Source organism: Sinocyclocheilus anshuiensis, unplaced genomic scaffold, assembly GCF_001515605.1.
Source record: "Sinocyclocheilus anshuiensis isolate Anshui unplaced genomic scaffold, SAMN03320099.WGS_v1.1 scaffold25, whole genome shotgun sequence".
Lineage (NCBI taxonomy): Eukaryota > Metazoa > Chordata > Actinopteri > Cypriniformes > Cyprinidae > Sinocyclocheilus > Sinocyclocheilus anshuiensis.
This window is the reverse complement of record NW_015536477.1, coordinates 572,993-585,172: the sequence shown is the minus strand read 5'-3', so window position 1 is coordinate 585,172 and position 12,180 is coordinate 572,993. Positions and strand designations below refer to the sequence as shown.

At 34.3% G+C, this 12,180-nt stretch overlaps 1 protein-coding gene across 1 annotated transcript in view; it reads right to left on the bottom strand.

Moving 5' to 3' along the window:
- The window catches only part of LOC107661744 (transcription factor COE1-like), a 140,592-nt gene that overhangs the window by 10,597 nt on the left and 117,815 nt on the right, over positions 1 to 12,180 (bottom strand). Inside the window, exon 11 of the mRNA XM_016451545.1 lies at positions 4,712 to 4,800. Within this exon, the coding sequence (XP_016307031.1) occupies positions 4,712 to 4,800 (89 nt within the window). The remainder of the gene's footprint in view (positions 1 to 4,711; positions 4,801 to 12,180) is intronic.

The window sequence follows — 12,180 nt, the reverse complement described above, 5'->3', positions numbered from 1 at the left end:
TATGTTTTGCCCCCCCCCCCCCCAAAAAAAAGTACAAAGCTTTGATCATGAAACTAAGCATTTAAATATCACCTTACTATAACATATTATTGGGAGATACATAATGACAACAACTGATATTCATATGCATTTTATGTATTATGTTAAGTAGTTATAAAGATCTCATATTACAAGCTATCAGAATTTCATTTTACTTTTTGGCCATATAAATGACAACATCTGCATCAAATTGGATATCTTGTTGAGTTTTTTTATAATAATTATATGAGCAATATCACACGAGTAGCAGTGTGATATGGTTGTATATCAGCACTGCTGTGATTCGGCCATGGGTAATCACAGCATGCTGATAAACAGCCATAATGCACGGCTACGAGAATGTCCGCTGAGGAAAGCGATATCTTTGTCGTATTATCTTTCATCTGTTAAGGGTGATTTCCGAATGACAGCGCTGCTCAGTGTATTTGTTGGCTGTGTGGAAAATAAAAATAACTTCTTGTTTACAACCCTGTTTCAGTCTCTTTCAATATAAACGTCTTTACTGCTGACCCACTCATAAAAACAGTCTCTTGTCGCCATCTAATGGCAGAATAATGTAACTAAAATCACCATCACGAACAAACACACCATTTCCCAATATTAACTACTATTATTAAACACTACTATTATTTATATAATATATTATTTATTGAATAATAATATTTAATAAACAATAACAACAGCCATCATAAAAGTTGCTTGGCAATTCAGTCAAAAGTACAAAGGCAGTGCTCTGATATACAGCATTAGTAATATAAAATTTTGCGTTATGAGATTTTGCCCTCAGCCAAAACTATTTTCTCTGGAACAAATAATAGATTAATGGGACCAAAGATGGCCCATTAGATTTACCCAGAATTAATTATATCTCATGTTTATCCACTATAGAGATATCAGAGCCAGCGGTAAATCCCAGAAGAACTGGCTGAGGTAAGGCTGTTCTCGGCGGGTTCATGAGCGCTGAATGGCTGCTGGAGCTCACATCTCCAAAAACGTTGAAGCAAATTTTCAAATAGACGTTATCTTTATTAACAAACTGCTTATTTGAAGTCTAAACAAGTACATTCTCGCCTAAAAATCTCTAAAAAAAACTGTGACACAAAAACAGTATTATTTGTAAACATTTTAGTGGATTTGGGCGTCTGCCACGACACTCACTATGAGAAACACTGCTAGCGGACTGATACAAACGGTGAAATGGTTGGAGTTCCGATAACACTAGAATATCGCACCGCTGCAAAAGGCTCTCAGCCAATCAGATTGAAGGACCAGAAAGAACTGTTTTTTCCTTCTTGAGTGTGAGCTCCATATTCTCCTATATCATACAATATGAACTATAAAAGATGTGCCTGATGTACCTCATTTTAAACTCAAAAACACATATGTAAACTTTTTTGTTTAGACTTTGTCTAAAGGTTTAATAAATGGTTCCATTAAAAAAAAACAGTTTAAAGTCAGACTTTACAGGGTTAAAGTTGGAAATGGCCTTTGAAAACATGTGCTAGCATGAAGATCTTAGAAGACCTTTCTCTACATTTATTTCATACATAATATTTTGTATTAATACAAATAATGACTTTTTTCCCCCCTAATACAAAGCTACTGTATGGCACCAGAACCTTTTGAATAAAGTGAATGAGTCTTATGGGTCTTATATCATGCTTTTTGTCTTCTTTTGGAGTTTTTATGATAAAATTGAAATGCTTCAACATCGTTTTTTGTGTCCACGGAAGCTATAAAGTCATGCAGCATTGGAGCAACTTCTTTAAGAAAACAAATATTTAAAATGGATCAATAAAAGCTCCAAAATAGGCAGGTTGTGTTGGTCCACGTCAGATCTCATTGTCAATGTAAATGTCCAGTAGAGCATTCACACTTCTGTTGTCCTCTCTAATCCTTTCATACGGGCTACTACACCGTCTGTCCTTCTGAGCTTCTCATGTCTGTCTGCGTCTGGCTTTGAACTGGGAACAATACAGCCTATAAAGAAATCTAAACTGAGAGCTTTAGATCAGAGAAACACTGAAAAATTAACTGGAGCGGAAAAAAAAATGTCCGAACTGTCTCTCTATTGACTGATGAATATGTCAAAAACAATATAAACATACAAAATAGACATATTGCATGTATTTTACAGCAAATGTTTGCTTAATCTGGTGCTTTGTGTTCCAAAAAGTGCTGTGTGAATTCCAAAACATTGCTGTGTGAATTTTGCTTGAAATAACTATAAATAACATATCATAACATAAATATCCTACATACATTTTAACTCTTAAATCTTCTTACAGTAGGTTCATTGTATTGTGAACAAATACAGCAGCTTCCTAAGCAAAAAATATATTTACTTCAAAAAAGTTTAGCTTTTGTTTACAGTTTGTCTGTAATTAGTCTATAGTCTATAATCAGCTTTACATAAAAACAATAGAAGTCTATGGTATGTCATTTAGATCTGTGGGTTTGTGTGTGTGTGTGTGTGTGTGTGTGCCAGTCTCTCTCTTTGGCATCCCTGTGTTTGACTGGTATGATTGAGGTGAGCAGTTGAAAAGAGAGCCCCGTCAACAAACTGTTATTACCTCGATAAGGACGAGAAAATCGATGGGGCGGAGAGGAACAGTGCATGTGTGTGTGTGTGTGTGTGTGTGTGTGTGTGTGTGTGTGTGTGTGTGTGTGTGTTGTGCCGCTGCTGCCAACTTGTGGGGGCATTTGGTCCCCATAACGTGATAAATACCAGGTACACACACACACACACACACATACAAACATGTATATACAATAAGCTCACAGTACATGAGCAAACATACACACTTGTGAAATGAACAGAATAATCTGAACAAGCAAAATATCCTCAAAGCTCCAAACAGAAAATATATGTTGAAAGGGAACTTTTGAAGTTTCCACGATTTTGCCAAGTATCTTCCTAAAACAGCATCATTGCTGGCTCTGGAACACTATTCCCATCAAACAATCAAATTTTATATAAAGGTGGTTGTCTAGAGAAAGACTCTGACAGGTTGATTCTCATCAATGTATCATTTCCTCAATATTAACTCATAAAAATAATATAATACTAACCTAATAGCTCAATAACCTAAATATAATATAATATAATATAATATAATATAATATAATATATTAACTTTCATTCATAATGACTAAAATTATTTCTCTAATGCCTAAAGGATAAAAGTGTCAAAGCATAAGGAAATAATCGTAGTAAATATATGCATAATATATTAAAAATAAAAAAAATAATAAATTGGCACATTCCAAATTGAAGTTGTGTGAAAAAATTTAAATAATATAATATAATATAATATAAACATATTAATCAAATGATGCAGATGTAATAAAAAAATTAATAGCAACATTTACTGAAAGGGTATTTAATTACAAGATTATATTATATTATATTATTATAAGACTTAAATCAAAATGCCAGAATGTTGCTTTAGTTCAAACCTCAGGCCTAAGCTGAGGTCTAACCCTAAATCCTAAAAAAAAAAAAATAATAATAAAATTATCAATGAGAATGTTGTTCCAGAACCAACAAGAAAGTTGATCCAGGAACACGCTGTACTTGGTGAAATCTAATCCAGTGTTTTCTGACACCTGACCTATTCCCGGTATAACTGAGATTTGAACTGTGAATCACAATGATTGAACAAAGAATGTTTTATGTCATATTCCTAGAGCTCCAGCACAACAAATGCAAACCAAATAACTCCTCTCACTGTGACGCTAGCTAATTTGGAGTATTTACACAATTAAACAACATGGTTTCATTAAGACCAAATTTCCCCAACCTGAAAAACAGATAAAGCACTATACAGAGTACCTCTTCACTCAGAGGATCCATTTACAAAAAAACACAACACATGCAAACATGGCTCTGTATACATGTAGAAGTAATACTGCAAGACAGGTTTTTTTTTTTCTTTTTCATGATGCAACTCTTTCTGTCCTTTTGCAACAGACTCTAATGTTCACCCAAGCAGAATTATTACCATATGAGTTTCATCACCAAGACAATGATGATATAACACAGGCCGGCCCACCATCCGATTCCTTCATAAGTGAGACTCATTCCTTTGATGTTATAACTAATGCTGTAGCACTCTTTCTAACTCAAGGAAAGAGGATCTGGAAGCACTTAATAGTGATAGAGGAATGTCAGATGAAATGCATACAGCTGTATAATGATTCATGATTCAGCCCACACAACATGGATTCTTGATAAACCTGTTAGTTCAATGGAGTCGTGCAATTAAGCCTCTATTTATGTATTTCAATATAACATAGAGATTCACATAAACTATATAAAACTATTATACATAAAATAAATATATAAACTTACATTAAAAAATATATATATATATATTTTATGTAAAATAAAAACAATTAAATAATGCTGAAAAAAAAACTCAAAAGAATTTGTGGTATGCACATTTCCAAAGAAATTTTTTATTTTATAGTTGTTTAATTGTTCAAAAATATTGTTAAAATTATGACGATTTTTTTAATGAATGGAAACATTTTCCCTTCAGTCCAGACAATTACTGCATTTTCTGTCTGTTGCTGAACAAACACCTCATTTCAACAGCACATTTCCATTGATGCTTCTTTAACTCTTTTTGACCCTATTGTTGGAAATAGTGGAAATTCATTTTCGTACCTTTGGCAAGCGTTCAGGGTCTCCTGGATGCCGAGGTATCACCTTCTGTAACCGCTGAAAACCGTAGTCTATGGTAGGTTCATTCAAAGCTGTGGACACAAACAAAAGAGACAAATCCATCATTTTTATGTAATTTTAGAAGACTGGTAAGGTGTGCTTTTTCCTTTTGATATGTTGCAAAGAATAAAAAGCTTTGCATATTTTTTGGAACAAAATTGAACATGGACATTTAGTTGTTGTAAATTGTCTTTTTTTTTTCTAAATATACACAAAATTCACTCCAACCTAGAGTAATAACTGCAGAAAGTGCAATATTAACATGTACAACCGTTCTAATGGAAGTCATTTTGAATTATTGGGCATTCTTATGCCCATGTTAAGTGCAGCAAGTGCGTATAGCATGTAATCGTAGGACGTTTATGTTTTACGTTTCACACAGCAATTACTTTGCATAAAGTCTCTATGCTGTCAAAAACACGAAAGCCTGTCTTTCAATCTGAGCGAGGGATGAGATGGAGGACAGGAGAGATATTAACACCATTTGCTCCTGTAATGGACAGAAAATGGATGTAGAAGATCTTTTCATGTTGGCACTTTGTAAAGTGCCACCGTTTTGAGATCCTGCTTAAAAGTAGGGGACCAAACACAACCTCCTAATGGCATTAGCATTCAAGTCAGTTCTGTTCTAACCAACTCAGACAAACTACATTTTCAAAAGAGGCAGCAAAAAAAAAAAAAAGATACAGATATAATATAATGTAGCAAAATATTATATTATATTTGATATGATATGATATGATATATGATATATTAATTTCTTAAATACTTTGCTAAATCTAATAAATTAGCAAAACTTACTTTTTCACTGTGCAAAGTATTTAACAAAGTGTGGAACATTACATAAAATGTTATACGAGTCTTCCTATATCCATCTTATATTCATAACAGTCTGCGTTTTACAGGTGCCAAGTTGTTTGCTGTCATCTGTGTTTTGGTTAGCATGTGGTTCAGTGTTCATGGGATCCAAAAATGGCATCCGATTAAGCCCAAAATATGAACATGTATTGCAAAACGTTCATACATAACATGGCCCCAACATAACTGGTCCCAAGGCTGTTGAAGGATGGACGTGTGAGAAGAAAGAGAGAAAAGAGGAAGAGAGAGTGGTTTGGACAGTTTGAGTGTGAGGGAGTGTTAGGGGTTGCTGGGGCATGAAACATAGGTACTTTCCTGTCAGTTGGAGCAGATGGTTAAGATACTGTAAATTCTGTTTAAGTTATATTGAAGTTAGTGCCTGGCAATTAAGAACATATAGGTTAATGATAGTATAAGTGCTGCTGTTCACAGTTATTACCGCAATAAATGACCTTTCATTATACAGTTCGTTGGAAATGTTGGTTGATAATATTTAATTAGTTTAAAAGCCTGTCTGGACGAAGGAGAAAGAAAACTGGCGTGTGCATGGATTCCTGTGTGTGGGGGCATCTGTTAATAAAGTAATATGGAGATGGATGAGTCACTGCACTCACAAACACATTCACATGCTTGTATGTGTCAGGAGTACTTCACTCCTTTCTTATGGCCATTGATTTCTACATTGTAGCCAATCCTCTCACTCAGGCTGGGGAAAACATTCACTTACCGAGAAACCCAGAGGTCGACAGAGAGGCAGAGAGAGAGAGAGAGAGAGAGGTGCGGGGACAAAGGAGTTCTCAGGACGTGTGGGGAAAGATAAACCATTAGGATTTGTCTTAATGAATTGACCATAATTTATCTTGGCATCATGCTCAATGAAATAAGCCTTCAAACATATTTTTGCATCTAATCCAATGACATTCATACATTTTTAAGTGTGATTTTACATTTTTAAGTTGTGCATTCAAATGCTTTTTGTGGGCAACTGTCATGCAATGTATTTGTGGTTTAATGTACATTAACAGTAACCAGCGACAGTATATTAGAATAACATAACATAACATAACATAACCCATTTTGTAATAAACTATATTAACAATAGCAACAATGACATGTTGATCATGACATATATTATTATATTATATTATATTTGTTAAATACTTTATTCAATAGAAATACCTTATTAATCAAGTAAGGCATGTAATAAATAAAAAAAACAATAACAACGATTGTTATTAATTAAGTTATTAATAAGTTAATTAATAAACGCTAATTATATGATTTCATAATGTACATTATATTATAATTTATTTTATATTATATTATATTCATCAAATTATGCATTAATAAATTAATATCATGAATTTTTAAATGTAAATTTTCAACTTGTGGGGCCACTGTGTGCCTGAAAAAGAAAACAAAACAAAATAGAAAGAAAGAAAGAAAGAAAGAAAGAAAGAAAGAAAGAAAGAATGAATGAATGAATGAATGAATGAATGTGAGTATGAACTGATGCATGTAATTAATAAAAACTGTGTCACTAAATACATACATACATATATATACATACAATGGCAATCATGTGCGTTCTTAAACCACAGTATTTCTGGAGTACCGTTCCAAAGCCCTTTTGAAAAAGAACCATACTAAGCCAAACTGTGTTTTTGAAGAAGCTGTTTCTTATGAAAGAACCTTTCGTCCACTTTCAACACAGGCTGATACTGCGGGTCATTGTGTCCCTCAAGAGAATATGAGTTTCCAATTTGATATACTTTTTGATTTGGTCACCACATCCTCTAACCCTCACTTAAAAGAACACAGAGATATCAAAGACAGTGAGACATATAAAGTCAATTTCTATAGAGGAAATAATCCTTCAAGGGTCTAACTAGGGACAAACTCGAAGTTCTCAGAAGGAGAATGAAGCCATTCAACTATTTCAATATCTCTACTGTACGAAAAGTTCTCTTCCCGAAATGGGGAAGTGGGCTTGTTGTTGGCCTAACTTTTCACTGTAGCCGAGTTCAGTATTCACTACATGTGAAACAAGCGCTAACCACACGGTAAGTATTTATAGCTTGGCCTAACTCCACTTCTTCAAACTGTTTTATTGTTTTCCTCGTATTAATACCACATGGCATCAATTTGCACAGGGATGTTGGTTTATAGCTCTCCCTTGGTAGCTTTAGCGGTTAAATGGCCAAATATAGCCTAAGCGAGAGAAGTATCTAACTGTGCTACCAGCTAATTTAGCGTCCCAAAATGTTTCAGAAGGGAGTTGTTAAAAGAATATCAGTATGAACTGTGGAATGGCGTGCTAGCATGGTGATGGCAAACAATCTAATGCATCTATATCATACATTGACATGATACTAGCTCAAGGACATGGAAATCCATAGGTTAATGGCTGCTTGGTCTAATTTATCCCAGCTTAACAGATTTGTAAGAAATTTGGTAATTGTTTTGGTTAAATTCAGTTAACCAAACAGAGAATATCTTGAGCCCACAAAGAGTGAATAGTGCCACTGCCGCAACATCTGTGAGAAAACGATTGGCTGATACTGTCATACTGATATGACTAGAACATCATTGACAATAAATTAATGAGCACCATATACCCCACCCTGTGCGTATCACTTATTTCTATCCCTCGCTCTCCGTGAAGAATCTCTTGCAATCACAGAGATCAATTCTTATTGAAATTTCATGAGGGCAGATCCAGGCCTCATCATATTTCACTATAATGACCCGGAGGAGAGAATGTTGTGAGTAGAGGGATGGGGAGGAAAGAGGAGACAGGGAAGCATGAAGTAAGTCCTCAATTAATTTGAACATAGTAAAGTGGCATGATGGGTAGTAGTTCGGTACATAATTGCTTATTGCAAATACTTTCACTCTACAATCAAGCCCAACCCACACAAAATCCAATAGATTCATTAGATTAATTGATTCAATAGACTTTAAATGTGATTTGTGAATGCATGTGAGAATTGCTTGTTTGTCCATTGAGTCGTAGCCTTACTTCCCATGTTTAGATCCATTTTATAACATTTTTTAAAACATTCAAATGTCTTTTGAAAGTCTTGAAAATAAAATGATGAATCTAATCTAATTAAACACATCAAACAAAGTAAATCTAATTAAAGAATCAAATATATAACAGAATCAATTGTATTGTAGAACCAGTGTTTGATCTAATTCAACGTTATTGAGTCAAAGCAAATTAAACAGGTCTATAATAAAATCAATTCTATTCTAGAACCTGTTTTAGGATCAAATCAAACAAATCGAATCTAGCTAAATAAAAGCAAATTGAACATTATTGAATCAAAGTAAATTAATCAAATACATAACAAAATCAATTCCATTCAAGAGCCACCAGGCCAGGGGCTCTAGCAGCACTAACATGGTATACTGTAGATTATAAAACGGATAGTTCCGGTCCTTGATTCTGATTTATAATGACCCGGAGGAGAGAATGTTGTGAGTAGAGGGATGGGGAGGAAAGAGGAGACAGGGAAGCATGAAGTAAGTCCTCAATTAATTTGAACATAGTAAAGTGGCATGATGGGTAGTAGTTCGGTACATAATTGCTTATTGCAAATACTTTCACTCTACAATCAAGCCCAACCCACACAAAATCCAATAGATTCATTAGATTAATTGATTCAATAGACTTTAAATGTGATTTGTGAATGCATGTGAGAATTGCTTGTTTGTCCATTGAGTCGTAGCCTTACTTCCCATGTTTAGATCCATTTTATAACATTTTTTAAAACATTCAAATGTCTTTTGAAAGTCTTGAAAATAAAATGATGAATCTAATCTAATTAAACACATCAAACAAAGTAAATCTAATTAAAGAATCAAATATATAACAGAATCAATTGTATTGTAGAACCAGTGTTTGATCTAATTCAACGTTATTGAGTCAAAGCAAATTAAACAGGTCTATAATAAAATCAATTCTATTCTAGAACCTGTTTTAGGATCAAATCAAACAAATCGAATCTAGCTAAATAAAAGCAAATTGAACATTATTGAATCAAAGTAAATTAATCAAATACATAACAAAATCAATTCCATTCAAGAGCCACCAGGCCAGGGGCTCTAGCAGCACTAACATGGTATACTGTAGATTATAAAACGGATAGTTCCGGTCCTTGATTCTGATTGGTTGAGCCGCGTTCGAAGCTGTTGTAAATTACCCTACAAACACACCTTTGTTTACTTCTGTGTTGCTCGGCAACGACTTTGTTGGAACCACAACTGTTTCTGAGGAACTACATTGTTTGGTGGAAGAATACTGTTTTTATTAATATCATTACACTTTATTTGCTCTGTTTTATTCTGCGAAACCTTACTACGTATATGGAATAGCCGTTTTATAAAAGCAATAAGCCCCGTGAAGCCGTGGTTTACAGTGAATTTATAACAGCTAAGGGGGTTTTAGGCTAACAATGCCCCTTAGTTGTTATAAATTCACTATAAACTATGGCTTCTTGGGGCTTATTGCTTTATCGTCTTTCACTTAAACATTCTTTTTAGAATGTTTGAATCAATTCAAACAAATTAAATTAAATAAAAAACTGAATTAAATCAAATTGATGGAATAAAATCTATAAAAGACATTTTCCGTTCTACAACCAGAAGGTCCAGTGGTCTGTTGGCACTATGACCATATGGATCGTCTTTCACCAAAAACTTTTTTAAAACAAACTAAATTTAAATAAATGAATCAAATTCAATGAATTAAAAATCAAATGGATATAAAATAATTGATAATGTTCTATAATGAGTAGACTGTGAGCTCTGTATAGATCACACAAAAAAAGAAAAAAAACCCAAATGTACCGAATCAGACTGAACAAAATGAACTGAATCTACAACAGAATTGATTCTATGGACACTTTTCACATTTCCGGGTTTCTCAGCAGCGAAGTCGTCATAGTTGGGTAAACTTGAAGAGCAGTGAATGGGAGAGCACCACAAATATATTTTTTGCATTCCCAGTTGCTCAAATGGCAAAAGAAAAACGCCACGATAGTGTTTTCATGACTTTCAATAAAAGGAAAAAAATTGAGAGAGACTGATAACGGCAGTCAGAAGAGAAAACGATGTCAAATTTACCGTCCCTCCCATAGACGCTGCATTAGAAACACCCTCGCATTAGCGGAAAAGCCATGTTTCTGAATGACAGAACCTAGTGATGCCATGTAGACAGAGAAGAGAAGTGGTCCAAGTACTGAGGCCTGAGGCACCCCAGTAGTTTTAAAATTGAATTTATTTAAATTTCAGCAGTGATAGAAATTAATCTTTTCCAATCAGTTTAAATTGATTTTTACCTTTTAATGGGCATTTTTACTTTTTTTAAGCCATTTTTTTTTTAAAGTGTGCATCACCTTTTCAGTCAAATTCTTAAATTGAATCAGTCAATTAGAATAATAATATTTTAAACATAAAACATTGAATACTGATATTTGAAATTATATAAAAAAAAATGAAAAGCTACTTTAAATGTGAAATTAAAACTGCCAGTATCAGCTGCCGAATCATTTAAAGGGTTGATTCATTCAGGAAGGAAACACCATCATGTTGCTCAGAGACGCAACTAAATGTAATGAATGAATGAATGAATATACATTTCTGCCCCCATATCTTGAATTTTCTGATCATTCTAAATGCATTTTAATAAACTGAATCATGCAGTGAAAGAACGCACACTGGTGTAACCTAGACTTTCTATTGCCTTAGCTAAACTTTAGCTAACTTACATGGTAGCTCTCATGAGTCATGGATGTTAGCAAGACAAATTAACTATATTTGCCTTTTGTCTTTTGGATAATTAGCTGTAAATTCGAGGCACAGGTAGCTTAGTCTTTTGTTCATCACCACTCACCTCCACAGCAAGACAAACACAACTGGATAGGGAGGGCTTCACTTTTGCGGCTCTCTGTCTGTCTGTGATGTGATGTGATGTGCCTATGAATGTGCGTTACACTGCTGTGCTGCAGAGACGCTGAGAAAGGCATCGGAACTCGCCAGAGTTAACCCGACCTGATATTTAGATTTTTTATTTGTTCGACAGGGAAAGCTATGTGCAAACAGAAACACACACACACACACATATATACATATGAAGAGTTTGGTTCCAAAACGTGATAAACGCCATTTTTGAAAAAATGTAGTTTCCGCCAAAATCAGTATTGTATCTGGTCGGTATTGAAAAGTACATTTTTAATTTTACGCAAAATGCGATATCCGCTGAGTTATTCTGTCATGTTTTCTCCCTTTTTTTCCAAACCGCGACAAACGCCTTTAGTTTCCGCCAAAATCAGTATTGTATCTGGTCGGTATTGAAAAGTACATTTTTAATTTTACGCAAAATGTGATATCCACCGAGTTATTCTGCCATGTTTTCTCCGTTTATTTCCAAACCGCGACAAAGGCCAGTCTCCCTTTTCTGCAGAATGTGATATATCCGCTCAACCAATTACAGCGCACCATTCCACGCACTCTAGACAGTAATGGCGGCGCTTTGAATACACCCGGCA